Source organism: Podarcis raffonei, chromosome 17, assembly GCF_027172205.1.
Source record: "Podarcis raffonei isolate rPodRaf1 chromosome 17, rPodRaf1.pri, whole genome shotgun sequence".
Taxonomy (NCBI): domain Eukaryota; kingdom Metazoa; phylum Chordata; class Lepidosauria; order Squamata; family Lacertidae; genus Podarcis; species Podarcis raffonei.
Window position 1 is genome coordinate 7,552,861 of NC_070618.1, and position 25,849 is coordinate 7,578,709.

Genomic DNA, 25,849 nt, shown 5'->3' on the forward strand with positions numbered 1-25,849 from the left:
GGATTACTCAAACAAACAAACAAACAAGAAGATGTCATTCTCCACACAATGCTAATACGGGTCTTTGCCTACAATCACTATTTCGTTTAAACCTTCAGTGCGCAAGGATGTCATATGAAGAAGAAAGAAAAAGCAGGCACCACAAATTCTCTGCACTGTTTGCTCCACACCAAAGAGTTGCAATCCAGTGCGAGCACGAGACTTTGGCACAGCCAAGAGCTACACTCCAGTCCGGCATTTGGGGAAAATGGGCCCGTTCAGGTCCTCAAGCCGCCTCTTCCTCACTGGAAAAAAAAGAAAAAGAAATACAGTTGAGGTAAAAGAGCTGCTATGTGCCTGTCCGGTTTGGGGGCAGGGCGTTTCCAGAGATATTCTAAATCAGGCTTCCTCAACCTCGGCCCTCCAGATGTTTTGAGACCACAATTCCCATCATTCCTGACCAATGGTCCTGCTAGCTAGGGATCATGGGAGCTGTAGGCCAAAAACATCTGGAGGGCCGAGGTTGAGGAAGCCTGTTCTAAATTCTCAAATACTTTTTTCACACACAAGAATGTTTTGTGTGTAAAATCTGTGGTAATAAGCCAGCTAATCTCCTCTGGAAACAATCTAAACCAAGACGGCCATTTCGTGACATCCATGCAAGGCCCTTTCTACACCACAAATTTATATTGGCTCCAGACTGCCTTTCTCCATCGCTCAAGAATCCTAGGAATCTTAATTTGAGGAATTCTATTCCATACTCCACCACTGCCCCTTGTATTACAGTTCAAAGGAATAACCACAAAGCCACATCACTGTGCAATCCCATAAATCAGGGGTGGCCAGCTCAGAGACTGCTCAGAGAGTTAAAAACAACCCCATTTTGGGGGGTTCAGGTCAAAGTTGTTCAGCTTTTTTTTAGGAAGGCTAGCCCTGTTGAACTTCTTTGGGGGGAAGCCAGTGATCTGCCAGTGATCTACCACAGACATCCAGTGATCTACCGGTAGATCATGATCTACCTGTTGGACGTGCCTGCCATAAATGTTTACTCAGGAATCTCTATAATAAACTTCGATGGCGGTTGTTCCCAACTAAGTGTGGAGAAGATGGCAGCATAGTCTTTGGTGAGGATATGCCTCAACTGTTTTGCCTCCCAGCTGAGAAGCCCTGGAAAGTTGTTCTATTCCGTGAAAGGACCAGGGGCTGGGGGTCTCGGGTCCAACACGGAACAGGCCTTGGGAGTCTTTGAGATGAAGTCTTGCTAGTTAAGCCACGTGCTATTACGGAATGCAAAAGGCACAGAAGACAGATATGTTGTCTGAAAATGTAATGGGACAGCAGGAGTTTCTTTTGTTGCGTTAAGGCCTAAATCTGCACGTTTCCATTGTTGAGGGACATCTGAAGGAAGAACCAGTCACACGTATATCGCAGAGGGGTCAAAGCAGGTCTCTGCAAATACCTGTTAGCAGTTTTGTGTGACACGACGAGTTGGGGACTGTCAGATGATACAGAACAAACGACAAAAATGAAGGCAGTCCTTTCTCAGGAGCAGCCACAGAGTCCTCTTGTTGCCTGGGCTGGTGAACAAGCCTGACCTGGAAACTTTTTTGGCGGGTGCAGTGATCTGCTCTGGCCAGCGACCAGTGTTGAGAGGCTTCTTACTGGCTGGCCTAGTCTCCCCACAGATCCACACTTTGGCCAGAGCTAGATGGTGCTGCACAAGAATGAATTATCACGTCAGGTCTTCAGGACCTGCTGCAAGTCCTGACCCTCCAGGACTTGGTTTTCTAACCAACTCCGTGCTTGCAACAGGGCAGAACTGTATTGCCAGAATTGGCTCTAAGGTGCATGGGCTTGAAGAGCTAGCTTCGGTATATCTAAGGCTGTGTAAGGAAGACTGATTTTCCAAGGTTTGAAAACTGTATGGTGAAGCTATTTGGTACATGCACACATTCTCTCCCCTCTTCTCTGTTTTGCTCTGGTCATTGGCCAAACAGGCCTTCCTGTTTTTATTTCCTTTAAAAAACACACCTCCCAAAGCTGTTAGAAAAGGGATGCTTGCAGGGGGGAAAATGCATCATCATCATCATCATCATTATTATTATTATTATTATTATTATTATTATTATTATTATTATTATTATTATTACCCTGCCCATCTGGCTGGGTTTCCCTAGTCACTCTGCGTGGCTCCCAACAGAATTAATGATGATAATAATGATGATACTAATAAACTGATAAAACATCAGACATTAAAAGCTTCCCTAAACAGGGCAGTCTTCATATGTCTTATAAAAGTCAGACAGTTTATTTCCTTGACATCTGATGGAAGGGCAGGTGCCACTACTGAGAAGGCCCTCTGCCTGGTTCCCTGTAACCCCACTTCTTGCAGTGAAGGAACCACCAGAAGACCCTCGGAGCTGGACCTCAGTGTCCGGGCTGAACGATGGGGGTGGAGACGCTCCTTCAGGTATACTGGGCCAAGGCCGTTTAAGGCTTTAAAGATCAGCACCAACACTTTGAATCATGCCCAGAAACATACTGGCAGCCAATGTAAGTCTTTCAGGACTGGTGTTATATGGTCTCGGCGGTCACTCCCAGTCACCAGTCTAGCTGTAGACGGTAATGTCTCCTCCTATCACTCTCAAGGCCCCTGAAAACATAATCTGTTCACTAGCATTCCAGTCCCCAGCAAATGTTGGCTCAATTGAATCTAGAACTGCTCTAAAGAAGGGAATCAGCGATACAGCTGCTTTTTAGTGGCTGAGATGGGTTGCTCTTAAAATAAGCACACTCATCTGTGGTGACATTTGTGTGTGTGGAGTTTCTTGTCCTTTTGGGGGGCATGTTTCCCATTGTTCTGCTGCGGGGAGTGCCAACGGCAATTGTATGGGCATACCCTTATTCATTAATCAATTGTTTGGGCATACCTTTATTCAGTAAGGGATGCGGGTGGTGCTGTGGATTAAACCACAGAGCCTAGGACTTGCCAATCTGAAGGTCAGCGGTTTGAATCCCCACGACGGGGTGAGCTCCTGTTGCTCGGTCCCTGCTCCTGCCAACCTAGCAGTTCGAAAGCACGTCAAAGTGCAAGTAGATAAATAGGTACCGCTCTGGCGGGAAGGTAAACGGCATTTCCGTGCGCTGCTCTGGTTCGCCAGAAGCGGCTTAGTCATGCTGGCCACATGACTTGGAAGCTGTATGCCGGCTCCCTCGGCCAATAAAGCAAGATGAGCGCCGCAACCCCAGAGTTGGCCACGACTGGACCTAATAGTCAGGGGTCCCTTTACCTTTATTCAATCCTTTGAACGTTTACTGCTTCTTTATATAAAAAGAGGAAGATATAAGCGTCTCTCACCTCATGAATGAATCCCTGTAAAAACACACACACTAAAAGTTCTCCCCCCCCTGAAATCACAGGCTACCCTTTGTTGATGTTATACCTCTTAAAACGTATTTGCTTCCAAAAGAGTTAGTTTTTAGTCATTCTGATAAATAAGACCGGGAAGAAGAAAAAGTTGAAAGAACAGGTCACATTCATGTTACAATGAAGGCAAGAGGCGGCTCTCTCCCCACACCCCACTCCCTGCAACAGGGCAGATGAAGGTATTTCGAAAGAATAAAACATATCCATAGCAAAGCCATGACAGAAGCTGAAAAGAGACAGTAAAATCCAAATGGAGTCGCAGGAAGGCACTGCGAGTTGAAGCCCACGAACGAAAAAGAGTGATTGCCAAGAGGAAAGTGGGTGAGGGAAGAATCTATACTTATACATCTTCCAGTTCCGAGGCTGAGGTGTTATGCCAGAGGCCATCACATCGATGTATACGAGCTGCAAATAAGAACTGAGTCAGATATCTTTTGCACAGCTCCTGCCACCACGGAAGCAAACTCTGAGCAGTTCCCAGCCAAACTGACAACTGCTCTTCCCACAAATACTGGACTACAAAGCTTAGATTAGTAACAACTTTGTCCCACGTGAAGTTGGACTAATCTGTGCAATTGCACCAACTCAGCCAATGGTAACCATCTACCTGTAGCGCAATATAAAATGAATATTGCAATAGACAAGCTAACTTTTGCACAGCAGCTGCTTAACAAGGTTTGATCACCCACAATCACTGCTGAGGCCCTATGCTAGTCTTCAGGACCTCAAGACATCCCACTGTTCATAGAACAGAGATACGGAGGGCTTGTGCGCCCAGCATATGAAGTGTACATGCTTCGGGTGCAGATTCAGTTCCTGGCATCTTCCATTAAACGATCCCAGAGAACCAAGGAAGATTTCTGCTTGACGATCCGAAGAGCAGCTGTCACTCAAAGTAGACAATGCTGGGGCAGATGAATCAATGTTCTGCCTCGAATATATGGCAGCTTGATATATGCATACAGGGCTGACCCCAATGTTTAGGGTGTGTTTTTCAATACTTTTGGCAACATCCCCCTCCCTCTTTCAAAATAATTCAGCAGTGCTTCAAGAGAGTCAGTTTATTCAGGATACGTGTTCCCCAATTGGCTGGGATCAATCATGAGCAAGGAAAGGGGGGAAGTGTTGGAAAAATGGCCCTGAAGCACCAGCAAATAGGGGAAATGAGGGCACCAAACAGAATTTGAAGCTCCCCTCTCCCCCACAGAGAAGTTTGGAGGAGGGCGATGTGGGAGATGGTAATTTTAGATATGGACTCCCCGGTGTTGACTTTGGTATATTCCTTTACTTCCAGGCATTCAACGGCATCTGAGGGGTTGATTATTAATTCTTGATCAGCACTTGTTGATTGCTATTGTGTTGGGATTACGTGTTTTAGTACTGCTACAGATACGAGGAAAGCAACCTCTTCTGTCTGCTAAAGAGACAAAATATAAGTGCTGCATTGGCCGGGGCAGAGGCCAGAATTTGTGCCACCTCTGGGCGCAACTGCTTTTACAGACCCAAGAAAATAAGACAAATGGAGCCCAATCACTTGGAGAAAGCAACTCACCAAGGTCATTGTTGTTCATCATGGCATTGGATGCGCGAAGCCTGGGGCCTTGCTGAGTGAAATGATACCCAAACTTCAAGAGAGACTCGTTCTTTTCTAACATACTCGCAATCTCCATTTCTACCTTGTTGCCCAGGGGCTGGCTCTTTATTTTAAAAAGGGAAAGGGAAAAGAGTTAGTACAGCAACCCATTTAGTTTTTACTTCCCCATCCACTCGATCTTGACTTTAGATCTGACTTCAGCTCCACAGGGGTGACCAGTCCCATTTCTCTGCCTGAGGCAAAATGGGAAGGGGCTGTTTTTTGCAAGATACATGCCTCCCCCTGCCCGTCACCTCGCTTACAGGGGTTCAGCAGCTGTGGCTTCCAGGTTCTGGCAATCTCATGGGGCTCTTGTGAGGTCTCGCCAGAACCCAGAAGCTGCTGCCACTGCTTTTCCAACCCTTGGGTTCTGTCAACTGAGGCAGGCTGCCTCAGTCTGCTTCTATTAAAGGTCACAGTCCATCACACTTTCACTGCGTGAGTATACTCATGTGTAGGCACCTTGTTAGAAGCTTTTATTCATTTAGCAGACAGGTCAGCCCTGCAGTTCTATGATTCTATCCTTGGAGGGGGGAACCTCTCATTGAAACCAGAACAACACTGAGCAAAACTGCTTTTTTTTTTTTTTAGACCTGCAGAACAGAGAAGGCTGGGCACAATGGTGTCAACTTGCCCAGTTTCACTTGTAATGTCATTCTGGGATGTTTCTGACCATTTCTGAAGGTCAGTGAAGAATTTTTTGCTGATGCGGCCAAAATGGACTTTGAATATATGGAGAACCCCAAGCATACTGAAATTAAGCCCAGCTCAGATTTCAAACTATGCCTGAAGAATAATTTCCTTAATAGGCCAACCAATTGCTATCTTTGTGGTTCAGAAGACAACGTGTGCTATATCCTGTATTGCCATTTATACAGGTCACCTAGCAAATTCTTTTTAGAAGATCAGCCAGATGATTTCAAAATTAGGTGATTGCTGGTTGATATAGTGATGTTTTCCCCCTTATATCCACTAGCTGCAAGAAAGTCATGGGCTACTTGCTTTGACCCAAAACAAGGTTGACGGTCAAAAGGATTTTAAATGATTCGTGGAATTACAGAATTTTAAGTTTTAATGATTTGCAGTTCTGAAAATTGATAAATGTCTTGACTCACTCATGGATTGCCTTGTTTGTTTTCTGTGATTTATACTGCAACGGCCACTGGCTACAAATAATAAACATTTAACTGGCTGAATGGATCTACGCTCTCAGGCTGCATTTTATAACAGTAATAATTCAAGAAGTAAACTGCTTTGGTGAAGCATGAGAGAAGGCACAAGACAGACAGCTAAGCCAGCGCTTCAGTTACTGGAATGAAATGAATGCAAGTCATTTCAGTTGTAAAGCTGGGAGTTATGCTGGGCTCTCATTTTACATTGGTGTGGCTTGCATTTATTGCCAAGTGATTCTTTAGCCTAACAATGGTATGTTTGAATCCAGCCTACCAGACTAACCATGGTTTGTTTCCTGCCAATAAACCAGAATGTGAAGCCATGGCTTATTGTTTGCTTACAAACCATGGTTTGTTCTAACCATGGTTTGGTGTCATATTTGAAGCCAAAAACCTTGCTTAACCATGGTTTGCTCAGTCATACAACCCAGACACTTCAAAGGCACGAAACAAGAGCATCTGAAAAGCAAACCAAGCTTAGGAGAAATAAAACATGGTTTCTTTGCCGAGATGTGAGATGGTTCGTGGTTTGTTGAACCAACCATGATTAAAACAAACCATGGCTCAGCATTAAGTGCAAATGCAGCCATTAGGTCTGTCTTCACTGGATGAATTTGCCTCGTCCCTCACCTGTGCATACAATCTATAAAATATGTGTCACTTATTTAATTCTCCCCATGCAACATTTCTGTTTCTCTTCTGAGCATAAAGCAGAACTTTTTATTTTGTGCTTCCTTGTATAACAGAATGGACACGGATTTTTATATTACCTGGTTGTCAATTTTCAGCTCAATTAGCGTCGTGTTTTCCTGCAGTGCTTCTGCGAGCGCCAAAATCCCTGATCCAGAAATGAAATTTGATTCCACATTTAAGCTCTTCAATACACCGTTGACTTTTAGCATTTCTGCCAATGCCTTCCATAAATAATAATAAACAAAAGAAGTAATAAGATCATCATCAATAACTAGAAAGCTTATTTTATTGTTGTAAGAACTTAAGATTCCTGCTGTTGTATCAGACCAAAGCAATAGCTTGTCAGGCCAGTGAAACAGGTATTCTGTGGTGCCTGGGACAGTTTCTGAGATTTTTCAATATATGACTGCAGACCCAAAAAGGCCAGGGCCTTGTGCTTAACTCCATTTGCTGCCCATAACCTTATTTCCAGTTTATGAAAGAGATCTTTGACACAGGACTTGCATGTTGACACTTCTTCATCCAGCAGGCCGTCTTTAAAGGAGACAGTCCCATTAAACACGTCCCCAAGAAGATTAGCTGAAAGTAATCTGCCTAATACTTACATAAGCGACAGGGTCATTGCTCCTTGTTCCTACTATGCTGAACTTTTTCACGTACGAGTTGTTCTTCAGAGCGTCAGCATAGGCTTTTAAAGTTGGTATGGGAATGTCCTTCGAAAGAGAAACAAGCAGCCAATGGCAGTGTGCTTTATTTTGTTGGGGGGGCATCATAACTATACACACTGAGGAAAACACAACGTGATCAGTCCATTCTACTGTCTGTGTAGACCAGGCCTACGCCAGTGACATGATCTGTAGGTATTTCTCCTACACAGGCTTCACTGTAATACTCTTGCGGGTGGCACTGTGGTCTAAACCACTGAGCCTATTCAAATCTGCGACAGAGTGAGCTCCCATTGCTCTATCCCAGTTCCTGCCAACCTAGCAGTTCAAGAGCACACCAGTGCAATTAGATAAATAGGTACTGCTGCAGCGGGAAGCTAAACAGCATTTCCATACACTCTGGTTTCCGTCACAGTGTCCCATTGCACCAGAAGCGGTTTTGTAATGCTGGCCACATGACCCGGAAAGCTGTCTGTGGACAAACGCCGGCTCCCTCGGCTTGAAAATGAGATGAGCGCTGCAACCCCATAGTCACCTTTGACTGGACTTAACTGACCAGGGGTCCTTTACCTTTTTACCTTTGCCATAATGCTCTTGCAGAGCTTACATTCATTCTGCTATTTGATGAATGGAAGGAATTCCTACCTTTATATTATTGAGATTAACTTCTTCAAGGTCCGGGTCGTTGTTTTTCACTCTTTGCAAGGTTTCTTCTACGTCGGTTGCATTGGGCTCATCAGGAACTGGTTTATATTGTGTGGGCTTGATTATGCCTGCATGGGAAGGGGCAGTGTGACAAGGATAACAAATAAACAAAGAAAAGGCCTACAATGTCTCTTCCTCTGACCAGTTCCCCTAGTGTGAGAAAGAAGCTAGTGCCCATCTCTCAGGACTCCAGATTTCAGCCCTGCGGCTTCTGATTCCTGGTAACCATACTGGTTTCACCAGCTTTCATTTCATTTGGGGAATAAAAGAGGAAATCTGATTCTCTGATATTGGATCTACACAGAAATGGCAAGGGATAGTTTTAGCACATAACCAAACAGTGTAATGTGCTCACAACAAGCCTCACTAAACGACCACGAAAGCATACTAAGTGTGGTTGGAGAGAAATGATTTTCGATTCTGTCTTTGGTTATGCACAAGCAGGTATTTCTAAAAAGCTTTCAACTTTCCCCCTAAATCAGGGGTGGCTATCCTGCGCCGCTCCCAATGTTGCTGTCTGTACTAGAATTTCTGCCATTCATGACTGCTGGCTGAGTCCACCTCTGCCTTACATTACACTGCAGCACTAGCCTCAACCCATATTTAGTACCTCCTTCAGTACCTCTTAAGGACGCGGGTGGCGCGTCCCTAAGAGGTACTGACTTGCTGATCAGAAGGTCGGCGGTTCGAATCCCCGCAACGGGGTGAGCTCCCGTTGCTCGGTCCCTGCACCTGCCAACCTAGCAGTTCAAAAGCACATCAAAGTGCAAGTAGATAAATAGGTACCGCTCCGGCGGGAAGGTAAACGGCGTTTCCGTGCGCTGCTCTGGTTCGCCAGAAGCAGCTTAGTCATGCTGGCCACATAACCCGGAAGCTGTACGCCGGCTCCCTCGGCCAATAAAGCAAGATGAGTGCTGCAACCCCAGAGTCGGTCACGACTGGACCTAATGGTCAGGGGTCCCTTTACCTCAGTACCTCTTCCTGTGCATTTTCACCCTGATTCGAATTCCAGCTGGGTCCCATACCCCCCAATACTGGTGAATGGTGGTGCCACCTTTATACCACTTAAAAGACAAATGGAACTAAGCAGCAAAGAAAGAAAAATCAAAACCTCCTCAGAAGATGGGTCTTCCCTGAATGGAAAGAGGAGAATGTTTACTCAGCAGTAGACCTGCTGAAAGGGCAGGTGTGGGGAAGCTTTGGCCCACCAGATTTTGCTGAGCTACAACTCCCATTATCCCCAACCATTCACATACTCAATGGGACTGATGGGAGTTGTAGTTCCGCAACATCTGGAGGGCCTAAAGGTCCCCACACTTGTGATAATAAATCCTTCCCAGCCGGCAGACCTGATAATCCCTGGGCCACCCATTCTTTAGAGAGGAATTTGCTCTCTCATAAAAAAAGCCTAGAAGTGGAACACTAGACAACGAATCCTCCTAGAATACCATGGAGAAGAACTTCCAAGGACAAAGCCAAGAAAATACATTGGTGATGATTCACCTCAAGCATATGCATTCATTCAACAAGTACCAGAAACATTATACCTATTGGCTTGGGTGTCCAGAATATGTCATGTGGCTGCAAATCTTACTTACTATCCAAACCTTCCTTGTTGACTATAGTCGAGCTTCCAAGTGCTTCGTAATATTGTTGGTTACTCATCAGGGTATGCATGCCAAGAATAGCTACATGAGAGAAGAGAGAAATAAAACAAAACAAGTTAAGCAAAATAACTAAACTCCTTTCTTGGGAAAGTGAGAATCTGGCCAAGATACATAGGCGGCTAGGGGGAAAAGCACGAAACAGCAGAACGCAAGTCGATTATGTTGTTCACATTTTGGGTGGACTCGGAGGACAATGCAAGAAGATACAATGCGCTGGATGGGACTCAACATAATTTACATAAAAATTGTGAGAGGATACAATTCCATGTTTCTCAATAGTCACTTTGGTTGACCACAGATGATCTTTTACCATGCAGCAACTTACTGGTTCGCCTGTAATGCTAAGCTGTGGTTTAGCATGAGCTTGGTCGTGCCTTGGTTTTTGAACAGCTTAGTTCTCAAACATTTCGGCTCCCGAATGCCGCAAACCCGGAAGCTTGTGTTCCGACTTGCGAATTATTTTTGGAAGCCGAATATCTGATGGGGCTTCCGATTGGCTGCAGGACCTTCCTGCAGCCAATCAGAAGCTGCACTTTTGTTTTCAAACATTTTGGAAGTCAAACGGACTTCCAGAACGGATTCTGTTCGACTGTACAAGCAAAGCCTCAGGCTTGCATGCTTCCCCCTCTAGTCCGCTTGCACAACTGGTTTCTGTAGAGTTTTACTCCTCTTTCCATGAATCCTGGTTTATCGCTTTCCATGAATCCTGGTTTATCCCTACATACAAACCAGAAATTGTGATTTAAAACAAAACTCTGATCAGTTATGTTTATCCTGTTTGTTTATCCAGTTTTGTTTTACGTAGGGCTATACCAGGATTCATGGAAAGTGAAACTAAACTCTGCATTAGTCTTTTCCCCAGTCATGCAGAAGGTGCTGTGAGCCTGTGGCTTTGCTTGGGCTCATTCCAGTTTGTGCAAGTTGCACTAAATCATAAGTGTTATACAAGTTGCTACTTGGTGAAAGGTCGATCCTGCCAAGTGTTAAGGAGAGTTTTACTGCAATGGTTCAGAATTCGAGGGGAATCTGGGGGAAGCAGCAAAGGAAGGAGCAAAATTATCCTCACCATTTGGCAAAATGTCATAAATGACTAGTCTGCCAAGTGGATTGCATGCACACTGCAACAAATTACTGTTAGAGTAGCGACCCTTTGACTCTAGTTTGTCTGGGAGGTGTTCCACCTATAGAACTTGAAAAGGCCTGGAAAAAAATGTGTGTGAAGTTTTCCTGTTACTGTCAGAACAAAGAAGACTTGGAATTGACTTGATTTCAGAGTTTGTCCATGTAATTCACTCTATGGCATGCACTCAGCAGCAGGCAGAAATACATTCAGTAACAGCTGGATCTCTGCTCCGGCAAATGACCTGGCAACATGCAACATCCTGTGTAGCCTTAAACCTGAGAGCAGCTTAGAATTTATCGTTACCATGTCTGCAATCTGATCTCAACTGATTCATTCTATGAGTATTACATGTCAGTTAGTTGCATCTCCTAGAAGAGGCCTTTGCTTCAGTACAGGAGAAAAAGAGCAAGGCCTCTTCAAAAATAGGGCCTGCAACTATCTCTTTTTTTAAACATTCATTTTTAAAAATATGCTCAATTAGGGGCAGTGTTTCAAATGGCTGAAATAATTTTAAATAAACTAATCTGATAAGCCTGACTAAGGATACAATCCTAATTAGGCTTCCTAGGGAAATAAGCCCACTTGGACTTAACTTCCAGATAAACATGCGCTGGAAATGAATATCATGTTAAACTTTATTGTAAGACATCCAGTTAGTAAGGTTCAGGCAAACTCATTTTCTTACCCACAGCCATCATTATTCAAGTACAGAAAGAAAGGAACACAGGCTTTAGCCCACAACCGTACAATCTTATCTGTGATACGTATGCTACTCAAAGGCAGGAGGAAGTCAGCGTTATTTGCCCCCAAATGGATCATGTACACATTTGCAGACATGTGGGACTGCCTTTTAGCAGATGATTACATAGGACTTTTACAATGCACCGTTCCCCTCCTGCTTGCCGGGGTGTCAGTCACGGGACAACAGGAGTGTCTTTGCCAAGTTTAAGCTGGTCCACCGACTGCTCCTGCTCCTGAGGAGCCAAGAACAGGCCACAGGGACACACGCCTGAATTATTACAAGGCGCCCTGAACCTCTTGAGTCTTTGCAAGCTTCAGCTGATTACCGTATTTTTCGCTCCATAAGACGCACCAGACCACAAGACACACCTAGTTTTTGGAGGAGGAAAACAAGAAAAAAAATATTCTGAAATCTCAGAAGCCAGAACAGCAAGAGGGATCGCTGCACAGTCAAAGTAGCAATCCCTCTTGCTGTTCTGGCTTCTGGGATAGCTGTGCAGCCTGCATTCGCTCCATAAGACACACACACATTTCCCCTTACTTTTTAGGAGGGAAAAAGTGAGTCTTATAGAGCAAAAAATATGGTAGCTTGCCAATCTGCGTCTGTGAATAAAGAAAGCACCTAAGCAAATGGTAACCTGGCTTATTATGGTGGTTGCCCTAACTGACAGTGTGGACAGGCAGCTTTTTGCAAATACAAAATGACCAAGCAGCAAAACCATTTTGGACGGCAGGGCAGAGCAGCAGGACCAAAGCATTCCTAAGCAGGGCCACGAGGCCACCAGCAAGGTTCTCTTACAGTCCCTCTGCGGCTTCTAGTGAGATGGATGATGTCATGGGAATATGGGAAGGAACAGACAGCAAGCTGGAAAAAACAAGACACAGTTTAAGGAGGAAGGAACGGGTTGGATTCAGTAAATGAGCATGAATATGAGATGAACGGAGGGGGAAAGAGGATTTTAGTCAAAACGAGTGAGTCGGGTGTTAATACGAACTCTTGGGAAATAAGCCAAGACAGTCTGCGCTAGGCAAGTGATTTTCAGATACTGCTGGGCTCCAGTTCCCATGAGCTCCAGCGAGGAAGGCCAATGGGTCAGAGAAACTGGGTGTTGTAGTCCATCAACATCTGGAGGGCAAACGGGGTTAGAGGGTAGACTGCATTAGAGCCTCAGCTTAGGTCCAAACTTGTCAAGGTTTCGGGAAAGCTATTCCTCCCCCGGCTGCAGCAAGAGCAGAGAAAACAAGGTAGAGTCCTGTTTAATGAGTTTTATTCAATTCTAATAGCGAGAGACAAAAGAACGCAACAAGGCTTAACAATGGTGTTGCTCCAAACGGGGCTCCACCTCCCTCCTTCCTAGCAGAATCGTTTTCCCTTACGGTGGCCACCCAGGGTCAAATGTCTCTGATTCCATTGTTCCTGAACGCCGAGTTCTGGGGGAAAGGGAATCAGAAATACCCTCCAGTGACAAAGTGTCAGCTGGCTGCCCTGCCACAGTCCCCCCCTTCTTCTAACACTTCCCAATTCTTCTGTTCTCCTGTCTCTGAGCTGTGACTTCCCTCAAACCCCTGCTGTAAACCAATGGCCCCACCGGATTCCCATCCCCAAACTGAAATATGCAGTGAAAGGGCACAGATTTTCCAACATTTCACACGTCCAAGCAGCTGCTGTGATGAGGGAACTGAAAGCAGTACGAAAAAGGACTTCTCCAGGAATTACCAACGTTTCTATGTACGTTGTCAATGGTCCATTGTATCAGAGGGGGCCTACTCTGAAGGCCTGTAAAGTATGTATGTTTGAATATTTCTCGCTGTCCGATTTCTGTGACCATTCACTGAACTTTCCGGTCACACCTTGTATTTAAAAAACAGGTTCAAAATTGCTCTGTGGATGGGAAGAGATAACCTGTGAGATCGCATGAATTAGCTGTTCAGTGCTGTCCAGAGGAGCTTTTGCTGCAAACTTACATAACAGTCCCCACAAAAAACTCAAAACTAGAGGATGAAACAGCACATACAGACTGAACGTAGTGAGGTGGCTTCCAAACCGATAAGGATAATTACAAAGAAAGTCAAATGTAGGCAGTCTCGTGTCTTACCAGCGATATCACAGAGCTCAGCATCTGAGGCGTTTGCTAGTGCTTCCTCCAGTTCTGGCTCCAGAGTTACGCTTTCCAAAACAGGATCTATAGCTTTCTGCTTGGGGACCCAAATTTTTCCTGTAAATACAAAAAGGGCGATCAGCCTCGTGGCAATTGCTTTAACGACAGGGATTTGAGTTTCCTTGCCACAAAACCCTAGTAAACAGAATGTGTAGGACCAGGAACAACAGCTACTGTGTCCCAACCCAAAGGTTCAAATTTGATCCTACTGACATGGATGCATGTATGTTTTGATTAAGCAAAAGTACATAAAAAGACAGGATATATAATCAGTGGATAGCAAAGGGTAGCAAGCAGTGCAGTATTTTCAGAGGGTGCTGTGGTCTAAGCCACTGAGCCTCTTGGGCTTGCTGATCAGAAGGTCGGCAGTTCGAATCCCCATGACCGGGTGAGCTCCTGTTGCTCAGTCCCTGCTCCTGCCAACCAAGCACTTTGAAAGCACGCCAGTGCAAGTAGATAAATAAGTACCACTGTGGCGGGAAGGTAAATGGCGTTTCTGTGCGCTCTGACTTCCATCACGGTATCCCGTTGCACCAGAAGCGGTTTAGTCATGCTGCCCACATGACCCAAAAAGCTGTCTGTGGACAAACGCTGGCTCCCTTGGCCTGAAAGCGAGATGAGTGCCGCAACCCCATAGTTGCCTTTGACTGGTCTTAACCATCCAGGGCTCCTTGACTTTTTACCTATTTTCAGAGCGGAAGGTCTACTCTGGAAACACCCTCCTTGCATTCAGCCCAATTCTCCAAAAATACCTTTCCTCAAGGCTGAAGCGGAAAAGTCTGTCGTGCATGACTGGCTGCCCACCTCCTAGGCATTAAGGAACCTCTCTTACCTTCTGGAGCAGTTTTGCGCTGAAAAATCTGTAAGCTGAACAAACTCACAAACTTTATGTGGTGCTTAAAAAAATTAAGGTACTCAACGCCGCGAGGAGGCAAAGTCTGACAGCTGTGCCAGCATTGGATTTGCTGGTATGCACGTCTCTGGTTTCAGTTGCAAAGCTGAGAAGGAGCCAGGCTCATCCCCCAGGGATGTCTCAAGACATTTTGGTGCCTGAGGCAACGGATAGGACGGCGGCGCTCCCTGGCTCCTGACCATTTCGTGTACGGAGCCTGACTAGGCTGAGAGCTGAATCTTACTTCAAAACTGGCAAGAGGCTCTTCCACCAGAGAGCAGGCTAGCTTATGGGGCACAAGGCAGGCTAGTTAAGGGGGCTTTTGTTGTGTGAAGGCCGGCAGGGTAGGTCCTGGCACTGCCGCCCAACCACCTTCATCTGCCAAATAATCTGAGCACATCGCTCAGCCTTTCTTTCCCTGCTCACCCCACAAGCGAGGGGCACTTTGTGTTTCGTCTGATCTTCACTCAAACTCCAGAACCCTGGTTTTACCCTGTTCCCGTTTTGCTTATTATGTTTTTTAAAAATTTATTTAATCATTTTTTTCAATACAAACACAGCAACCACAAAAAACACAATCACACTAATAACACAATTTAACAATTCAGATGTGAGTACTGATATACCTATAACTACACCTTTTTAACAATATTTCCCCACCTCTCCTCCCCCTACTTCCCACCACTTTCCGCCTTATCGCTTAAGTGTTCCTTCCAGATCTCTTAATATTTATCCATTCTTAATTTGCGTTGAAATGCAATTCGTTCGTATGTAACTAGTCTGTCCATATTGTCAATCCACGTGCTCAATGGGATCTTTTTGCGGCTCTTCCAATTCATCAAAACAAGTTTTTTTGCTTCTAATATGGCACGGTACATCCATTTTTTTTTATCCCTTTTAATCTCCCATGTTTCCGGTATGTAATTTAGAATTAAATTCAAATCCCCTAAATAACAATTTCTTTTCATTACTCTTGATATGTATATCCTTACCTCACACCAAAATGATCTTATTTTTGCTTATTATGTTAACAGCCCATGGCTTTTCTCGCCTCACTTTCAAAACTTTAAACCTCCTACACTTGCAAAAAGTATCTGAAACTGGGGACGACTAAATCCCAATTAAGTCATTTGGAAAAAAGGAAGAAAGAGATGTTTGAATCATAGAATCATAGAGTTGGAAGAGACCACAAGGGCCATCGAGTCCAACCCCCTGCCAAGCAGGAAATACCATCAGAGCACTCCTGACATATGGTTGTCAAGCCTCTGCTTAAAGACCTCCAAAGAAGGAGACTCCACCACACTCCTTGGCAGCAAATTCCACTGCCGAACAGCTCTTACTGTCAGGAAGTTCTTCCTAATGTTTAGGTGGAATCTTCTTTCTTGTAGTTTGGATCCATTGCTCCGTGTCCGCTTCTCTGGAGCAGCAGAAAACAACCTTTCTCCCTCCTCTATGTGACATCCTTTTATATATTTGAACATGGCTATCATATCACCCCTTAACCTCCTCTTCTCCAGGCTAAACATGCCCAGCTCCCTTAGCCGTTCCTCATAAGGCATTGTTTCCAGGCCTTTGACCATTTTGGTTGCCCTCCTCTGGACACGTTCCAGTTTGTCAGTGTCCTTCTTGAACTGTGGTGCCCAGAACTGGACACAGTACTCCAGGTGAGGTCTGACCAGAGCAGTTGTTTGATAACAACTCCAATTTAATGTTAAAGAAAGTGGGTTAGTCAATACAGTGGTACCTCAGTTTTCGAACATAATCCATTCCGGAAGAGCATTTGAGTTCCGAAATGTTCAAAAACCAAGGCGCAAAGGGCGTTCTGCAAATTTAATAGAGAAAATTGAGAAAGATAACATATACACTCAGCGGAAGCCGTTCGACTTCCAAGGCATGTTTGAAAATGGAAGCATTTGCTTTCGGGTTTATGGCATTCGAGTTCTGAAACGTTTGTCAACAGAGGCGTTCAAAAACCAAGGCACCACTGTACTGTTTAGTAGGGCTTTTAGTAGTAACGATGGCACTCTGATATTAGATAGATAGGAGATATGTAATCTTGTATATCTATTTTATTTATAAAAATAATTGTACACTGCAATTTCGTATTTTTTAAAAAACCAACAACAATACAATTTTTAAAATGACAAACAAATTATTAAAAAATTAAAAGGTCAGCAGCTGACTTTTACAAATAATGTTTTTCTTAATTGTCTGCATAAGCCTGGCAGCACAGAATAGTTTTCAGCAATTGTTTGAAAGTTCGTTCAGAAGGCGCCTGCTTAATCGCTATCGGAAGAGCATTCCACAAGAGGGGGCCCATTATACCAAAGGCTCGGTTTCCTACTTATGTCAAATGAGCTTCAGCAGCTCTGGGTGCAACCAGTGACCTCCTACAGATGTCCTTTCAGCAAAATCTTCAAAGTAAACACACACACAAACACACACACAGGAGCAGGGACAAAGGGTTGAAAATAGTATAGAACAATCAACCACTACCGTATTTTTTGCTCTATAAGACTCACTTTTCCCCTCCTAAAAAGTAAGGGGAAATGTGTGTGCGTCTTATGGAGCGAATGCAGGCTGTGCAGCTATCCCAGAAGCCAGAACAGCAAGAGGGATTGCTGCTTTCACTGCGCAGCGATCCCTCTTGCTGTTCTGGCTTCTGAGATTCAGAATATTTTTTTTCTTGTTTTCTTCCTCCAAAAACTAGGTGCGTCTTATGGTCTGGTGCATCTTATAGAGCGAAAAATACAGTAAATTGTAAGGGAAAATACATAGATTACAAGGTGGTGTTGGTTAGAGGGGTAAAGTTTATCTATTTTTAATACCTGTTTAGTTATTTTTCCACTAAACGGGGGGGGGGGAGTTCAATAAACGTTCTATAGAAGCTGGATTTTGAAAGATTCACACCAAAATTGAAATAGTGAAAACACGAGCAGCCTGAAGAAAGAAAGAAAAAACAGGCACTTTTAAAGAAAACAATCTGGGAGATGCCTGTAAATGAGATAGCATACTCTTTGCTCCAGGCATGGAATGTGACACTGGGGCTATTTTTGTCCTTGCTGCCCCTGCGACGCAGAATGGAGAGGAGAACAAAGACCACGCTATCCCGAAAGCCGCTCGAAGGCTGAGCGTGGCTAAATTTAGGCCTCACAAAAGAACCAACTGCTCCCTGGTTGCCTCTCAAGCAGAAAATAAATTTTGAAATCCTTTATGGCACTGCCCTCTCTAGACACTTTAGATTTTTAAAAGCATATACTGAAGAAGAGAAAGGGTGGACTTTTACAGAGGCAAAGATCTGCATGCTCACAAACATCAGGGTGCAGAGAACATCAAATAGGAATTTTGACTTAAAATGTAACTTGGGGGGGGGGGAAGAATGCCACCAATATAATCACTCCCCTCCACTCCCTGGTCTCTTATTGATCTTAGATATATTGCTAAGAAAATTTCCAAAGACTGATTTTGTGGTTTTGTGTTGTTCAGAGTGTTCCCCCCCTTTTCTTTCGATATGTGTATTCCTGTTGTTTCATTGGTTATCGGATTTCCAACGTTTACCTGGGTTTAGTGCTCCCAAGTGGCAGGTGACAGGCTGGCTGGGCTTCCAAGGGGAAATGAAGGAGGGGAGGAGGGATTATGGAGTGGGTTTGAAATTGAGGAAAGTATGCTGGGTTTACAGTAACGTTCAATGTGTGTCACTTTATATTCCAAAATAAAAGTGCTGATGGGGCCAACAATGTGTGTTTGGCAACCACATACAGTGGTACCTCGGGTTACAGACACTTCAGGTTACATATGCTTCAGGTTACAGACTCCGCTAACCCAGAAATAGTGCTTCAGGTTAAGAACTTTGCTTCAGGATGAGAACAGAAATTGTGCAGCAGCGACGCAGCGGCAGGCCCCATTAGCTAAAGTGGTACCTCAGGTTAAGAACAGTTTCAGGTTAAGAACGGACCTCTGGAACGAATCAAGTTCTTAACCCGAGGTACTACTGTAACAGAAGAGTTGCCTTTCTGGATCAAAACAAAAGCCCACCTAGTCCAGAGTTCAGGGAAGCTTGAAATATGGAATTTTGCTACCATGCATGTCTAATTAAAACATAAGAGCATTGCTGGATCAGACACAAGTTTCATCCTCTCCACCATCCCATTTACCACAATAGCCAAGGAGATTCCTTCCATGAAGGAAGCTGTGCCTTCCCTGGACTCAGCCATAACATGGACATGTAATTCAGCTTATCCTGTAATTCATACTCAACATTTATGGGATGCTGCCTTTTCACAGGAGTAGGGACTCCGACTAAAGGGAAAAAAAGGTAAAGGACCCCTGGATGGTTAAGTCCAGTCAAAGGCAACTATGGGGTGTGGTGCTCATCTCGCTTTCAGGCCGAGGGAGCTGGCGTTTGTCCACAGACAGATTTCCGGGTCATGTGGCCAGTGTGACTAAACTGCTTCTGGCACAACATGAGAGAAACCAGAGCACACGGAAACACTGTTTCCCTTCCCGCCGAAGCGGTACCTATTTATCTGCTTGCACTGGCGTGCTATCGAACTGCTAGGTTGGCAGGAGCTGGGACAGAGCAACGGGAGCTCACCCTGTCGCTCGGATTCGAACCGCCGACCTTCTGATCGGCAAGCCCAAGAGGCTCTGTGGTTTAGACCACAGCGCCACCTGCACCCCCATGACTCCGACTACTGTGGGGCCATGTACATTTTATAATCCCTTCCTAGAAGCAGCGATCTGCAGCAAGTGCAGCAAGTGATTGGCCAATCGTTTGTGAAGCGGAAATGCCAGCGGTGGTGTTGCCAGTGATGTGCCAAACAGGGCAATGCCCTTTGAAATGCGACTCGCCCCACACAGACCAACACCGTAGGGAAGGGCTTTTGACAGTCCCCACATGGAGAGAACAACATCTAAATCAGCCCTCTGCCTCATGGCTTTCTCTCTCTCTCTCGCCGAGTGCAAGCAGAAGAATGGCTACATCCAGTGCTTTTTTTCTAAAAAAATGTTTAGAGGTACTCTCATTTTCCTAGTCATATTGAAATACTGCCCCTCAATGAGGCCAAACTTAGATTCTCAAAAAGTTTAGGGGTATGCGTACCGCTGCGTCCCCCCAGAAAAAAAGCACTGGCTACATTCAAATGAAGGAAAGCTACTGCATATCAACCTAAGCAAGTTGTGCTTCCTTTTTCTGGTTATTTGGCTATACCTTTTAATAGAATGCAGATAATTGAACAAACTTTGTTGCATTACATTCTCCATTAAATTATCTTCCCACTGATATATAATTTTATGGTATTACTCCAAAAAGAAAGAGTGTTATGAGCCATCAAACCTCGGAAATACATTTCCCCCAAAAGGTTTCCACAGTTTTGGCCACTAGTGGATATAATCTTGGAGACAGGTTATGAATTTTCTGCATTCCTAAACCCAATACGAACATCAATCTACATGCATCTCTCATGACACAGTGGCCTAAAACACACTTACGATTTAATGAGCAGCATGTGAGCAAGTCAAGAGTCTGGCTTGTCGTGCCGTTAGTGGCAACCAAGGTTTGTCCTTGGCTTAGCACTCAGGGTTTATTGGGTGGAAAGAAACCAGAAGCCAACATCTGGATAACATGGCATGCTGCACTCTGCTATATTTTGTCCACAGTATGGCAGGAGCAGGGGAGGAGCGCTGCAAGAACTTTTGAGTAGTGTGCCCCAGCAGGCTGCACACTCACATTAAACCATGGTTTGCTTTAACAATGGTTTAATGTGATGTGTGAACCAGGCCAAGTCAATGGGAAGTTGGCCTGAGCAACCATTACTGAAATGAATGGTATATGAAAAAGGAGATTTAACCTTCAACATCACCTTGATTCATTCAGTGGGGCTAACTGAAAATCCAGAGAACACATACCCCAAACTTGAGAAACACCCGGGCATAGTTACTTGACTATCTCATACCTCTTTTCTCCCCTGTAAAAGGAACCAGATCTTCTCGGTCTTTAATCTCATTTGCCTGCTTCTCCAGATGGGCGAGTAGGTCATCTCTTTTAAAGGGGCCAGTGGGTGTTTTCTTCGTTTGATCTCTCTGTCTCATTCCTGCAGGCAATAATGCATTCTAGATTTCGGAGAAGGGGAGGGAAAACGCATCATCACCATCACTTTTCAGCCCATATTCTTAAATAGAAGATACCACTGAAACACCACACACTGACTGTGCCCATCTGACTGTATCCACAGTGTGTAGGGAAGACGACCAGGTAAGTTCTTTTTCAAGAGGTAAGTGGAATCTGCAACAAAATGTCGCAGCGTGGAGTGATCCTCTCCAGGGTTCCAAACAGCCAGCCATGACCCTTTTCCAGAACATATCACTCCATTTCCCCCCATCTTTACTGGTTTTGCATCTCCCACCATGAATGCCAGGCAGTTTCAGCCAGGGAGCCATACCATGGCTCCCAAAAACATAAAAATAAATGTCTGTGAGTAAATCTGTTGCCACTGTTCTGACCTCTCAGTACAGAGGAACTGGAATAAGTGTCTGCGTGGCAAATACACCTTTTTGCACCTGCTGACTGGAACAGGGGGAGGTTTACTTGTTAGGAAGCCAGTGGTTGGCATGTTGCCAACACACTTCCCCTTAGATTTCACAAGGGGAAGACTTCCAAGATCTCACACTGAGGGAAGGCTCCTGGAATATCCCTGAAGGAGCCTAGTCCTCACAGGACTTCTAGCTACATTGCATTGAGAACAGAAAACTTATTGGATAAGACATGATGTTGTATAAACATTTGGTTCTTTTTATTGCCGTTTCTTTTTTCTCGTTACTTTCAAACCCTTCTTTGCCTTTTTTGATGTGACGAATCTTTTTTTCCTCTTTTTTTTTACTTTGTGCTTAACTTTGTTATACTTACCTTTGTTATATGATTGTATTTTAAAACATTAAAGATTTATTTTTTAAAAAAGAGAGAGAAGTAGCTTGAAAAATAAAACAAATCCACAATTCATTCCCCTCTCTGGCTGGGATTCAATTAATCGGTCCTGTCAGCCAGGGGGGCCTGGCATCGCGTTGACGTCATATGCACATAATGCGCAATCTGGGGTTCGGCGGTGGGGAATGGGAAGCTTGGAAGGTGATCCTCCACGCATCCTGCCCCCTGCCCGGCACGCCAACAGGGAGGGCGTATTTTGTTAGAATTCCTGCTCCATGATTGCAGTCATGGAATTTTTGTCTATCACATGCCGGTATATGTTTTGACTCCACAGAGTGGGAAGCGACGGAAACAGGATGTTTGTGTTACTGTGTTCCGTGAAGTGGGACTATTGTCCTTTGTTCTTTTTCTCTTTGCTGTCTGATGCTAGAGAGAGAGGGAGCCATGTTGCAGTGCTCTGTGTGTGTTTGTATGTAAATAAAGTAGATTAGCCAAAATGCTGAGTTGCTGAGGTCTGTCACGCAACTGCGAAGACTCTGCGGATCCCTAAGTGTGCCAATGTCTGTTGGCATCGTTCGCTGTGATGTTCCGGCAGAAGAAAGCTTTTGAAGCTCCCGAACGATCGACCAGGAGGGAGGGAACATGCCAGTTGAGCATGTGTCTCTGCCAGGGTCCTACTCGAGTGTAGGCTGAACTCCTGACATGTTTGCAGGTGGAAGGATGATCTGTTTGGGGGGCCCTCAATATTGGAGGAGTTCAGCCACCTGGCCAGAGATATTGAGGGGGTTGAAGCCCCTTCTGTCCCCTATAGATGCGCTTCTGCTGACTGCAATGGGGCTCTGTCCCCCCTCTCATTCTGTCAGGTCCCCCAAACACTGGCTTGGGGGTGAGAACTCTCTGAAAAGTGTGCGAGGGGGAGGATCGTTCCATCTCACAAGCCAAAACACTTACATCAATGGAATGCTGAATTCCACCCACTGTGCATAATTTTGGGTTATCCCATCACGAATGTAGGAGGTCTACATTTCAACCCTACCCGAGAAATGGCTGTCTCTGGCACAAAAACTGCTAGTTCCTCTTCACAAATTGCGGCGAAAACAGCATGGAGACAATGGACATTTTTTGTGGTATTTAGGTAAGGTAAAGGTAAAGGTACCCCTGCCCGTACGGGCCAGTCTTGACAGACTCTGGGGTTGTGCGCCCATCTCACTTAAGAGGCCAGGGGCCAGCGCTGTCCGGAGACACTTCCGGGTCACGTGGCCAGCGTGACAAGCTGCATCTGGCGAGCCAGCACCAGCGCAGCACACGGAAACGCCGTTTACCTTCCCGCTAGAAAGCGGTCCCTATTTATCTACTTGCACCCGGAGGTGCTTTCGAACTGCTAGGTTGGCAGGCGCTGGGACCGAGCAACGGGAGCGCACCCCGCCGCGGGGATTCGAACCGCCAACCTTTCGATCGGCAAGCCCTAGGCGCTGAGGCTTTTACCCACAGCGCCACCCGCGTCCCATTGTCACCCGCGTCCCATTGTGGTATTTACATATTGGCAAATATTCTTACTGTATGTGGGGAAGAAGGCGAGTGGAAACACGCAAAAGTAGCAACAGACTCCCCCTATCCAAAGAAAACAGCACACCTTTGCAGCTTAGTATGAAAGGTGTCTCTAAGAGAGAGTTTAGCACATGGGTAGGCAAACTAAGGCCCGGGGGCTGGATCCAGCCCAATTGCCTTCTAAATCCGGCCCGTGGACGGTCCGTGAATCAGCCTGTTTTTATATGAGTGGAATGTGTCCTTTTATTTAAAATGCATCTCCGGGTTATTTGTGGGGCATAGGAATTCGTTCATTTTTCCCCTTCAAAATATAGTCCGGCCCCCCACAAGGTCTGAGGGACAGTGGACCGGCCCCCTGCTGAAAAAGTTTGCTGACCCCTGGTTTAGCACAATACAAAAGAGCCTTAGAGCTCCTCCAGATGTGCTTTTTCTTGTGCATTTCTGATGTTTTGTGCCAACAATGGCATTGTGTCAGTTATATGCGATCCCTCTTTCAATACTGTCTGCACCTCCAAATGTTTCAGAGTCGACATACAACTTTGCCCTGAAGCTTCCTGCTTTAATCCTGCAACTTTTTTATAGCACAAACTTTTCAGATTATTTTTTTGTGCAGTGCCTCTCCAGATGGCAATGACACGGTCACATTGGGGAAGCATCACAGAACAAACTACAGCCGTACCTTGGTTGTCAAACGCTTTGGGTACTCGTCTGTTTTGGCTCCTGAATGCAGCAAACCCGGAAGGGAGTGTTCCGGTTTGCGAAAGTTTTTTGGAAGCCAAACATCAGAAGCGGCTCATGCAGCCAATCAGAAGCCACTCCTTGGTTGTTGAACAGTTTCGGAAGTTGAATGGACTTCTGGAACGGATTCTGTTTGACAATCAAGTTACGACTGTACTGTACTTCCAATCTTCTCCTCGCAGGTGTACTGGAGAGGAAGAGGGAAAGGGGAGCCCAAGGCTCGTTCACGTAACATTTAAACCATGTCTCAGTTTCCCAGTAGCGACGGTAGATCATCAAAAGGAATTAAAGAAGCATCTTTTTACCAGGAGCGCCTGCCAAGCAAAAATCTAAACAAGATTCTATGACTCTATGATCTGAACCAAGGGGGCAATTCTAGTATTCCTGACACCACCAAACAGAGCACGGCGCCGACATTTGCAGGCAAGAGCCTGCTTCAACTTAAGCAGACAGCAAAGGTGTAAGATTCCAAAATAGACTGTGTATCAAACCTGGCTCATTTCCAAGGAGAGTCGGGAGGGAAAGAGGGCGAAGGAAAGCCCAAGCAGATCCAAAGATGGTCTAACACCGCAAAGAGTAGCAGAAGGGTCCCCTATTTATTTATATTTCATTGTTTAGCGTGCCCGACGTAGATGTTTTCACACAATTCAAGAAGTATCACATGACCTGTCCTTTCAAATCACTTACATCAGGGTCTAGGTCCACCAGTTCATCCTCTAACATCTTGATCTCTTCTTCTGTCAGTGCTCCAAGGATCTGATCTTCATCCAGATCTCGGTATTTCTCTAGTTCTTTTCGGTACGACATCCTGGAGAATTCTTGCTCTCAAGAGCTTCTCTCTAATATACAAGCTGTATGTTTCTAATAGAGAGAGTACAAAATATAAGATGGAATTTAAACATTGTGCTACCATGTTCGTTCTATGACTGCAAGCCTTGAGTGGCCAATGGAACCATCTTACACACACACACACACACACACACACCCTGTCCCGAATTGTTCTAGTGGTTCTCCTGACCCCCTTCCTCAGAGCCAATTTGGGGGGAAGTGTGGGGAGAGAAGGACTCGTTGCATTGACTCCCGCTAGCATAACTATTTAGCTGAATCTGGCCCATTTTTGGTTTCGCAGTTGGTTCAGTTGCCAGAGCTCAACTCTACTAAAGAATTGAATCAACAATAGATTGATGAACTTACAGTTATTAGTCCTGTGCTGCAATTTTCAGTAGAGTTTGTTGTCGTTTGGCAATTTGTGGGGGAGGCAAAGATACCCCCAATGACTCTGGGATGGATGGGCAAAGTTTCCTGAAATTTAGGGATGTGGATGACTTTCTGTGCACTTAAATGAGAGTCTGAGAGTCTCCGTTGCATTTCAGCTGCATCACACATCCTGGAATGCCCACAGAAATTATGTCCTACAGTGTGGATTGCATGGGTACTCAAGGAAAACATGGTGTTGTTGGTAAGCCACAGGACTACAACACTTTTTTAAGTGCAGAAAAACAGGGGAACCCTCACACCCACCTTGTAAAATTCTTTTTGTGCAGGTATTATGTTTTCAGTATAAACAGGACTCTGTTTTTGCACCTATCCACACACACCACTTTTAATTGTTCTCCAAGAGATGGAGGGGAGGAAAAAGGGAAACCGGGATATTCTGGGATCAAATAAAACCCTGGGATGGCTTCTGTGACTCTGGGGTTGCGGCGCTCATCTCGCTTTATTGGCCGAGGGAGCCAGCATACAGCTTCCGGGTCATGTGGCCAGCATGACTAAGCCGCTTCTGGC

General features: G+C 45.1%; 2 protein-coding genes across 7 annotated transcripts in view; both read right to left on the bottom strand.

Annotated features, from left to right (window-relative positions):
• Positions 1 to 25,849, bottom strand: part of PURG (purine rich element binding protein G) — a 164,344-nt gene that overhangs the window by 13,312 nt on the left and 125,183 nt on the right. The gene's annotated exons all lie outside the window — the stretch shown is intronic.
• The window catches only part of TMOD1 (tropomodulin 1), a 38,255-nt gene continuing 12,594 nt past the window's right edge, over positions 189 to 25,849 (bottom strand). For 2 of the 6 annotated variants that reach the window (XM_053370422.1, XM_053370423.1), the window contains exons 2-11: positions 24,752 to 24,925; positions 20,811 to 20,967; positions 13,902 to 14,021; positions 9,873 to 9,962; positions 8,215 to 8,342; positions 7,510 to 7,617; positions 6,982 to 7,125; positions 4,959 to 5,103; positions 3,747 to 3,811; positions 229 to 284 (exon numbers count right to left, since the gene is read on the bottom strand). In XM_053370422.1, the coding sequence (XP_053226397.1) occupies positions 3,747 to 3,811; positions 4,959 to 5,103; positions 6,982 to 7,125; positions 7,510 to 7,617; positions 8,215 to 8,342; positions 9,873 to 9,962; positions 13,902 to 14,021; positions 20,811 to 20,967; positions 24,752 to 24,871 (1,077 nt within the window). In that variant the 5' untranslated portion in view covers positions 24,872 to 24,925 and the 3' untranslated portion in view covers positions 229 to 284. Of the gene's footprint in view, positions 285 to 3,746; positions 3,812 to 4,958; positions 5,104 to 6,981; positions 7,126 to 7,509; positions 7,618 to 8,214; positions 8,343 to 9,872; positions 9,963 to 13,901; positions 14,022 to 20,810; positions 20,968 to 24,751; positions 24,926 to 25,849 lie in introns of all 6 variants that reach the window. The other 4 variants (XM_053370418.1, XM_053370421.1, XM_053370424.1 and 1 more) reach the window with 3 other exon arrangements.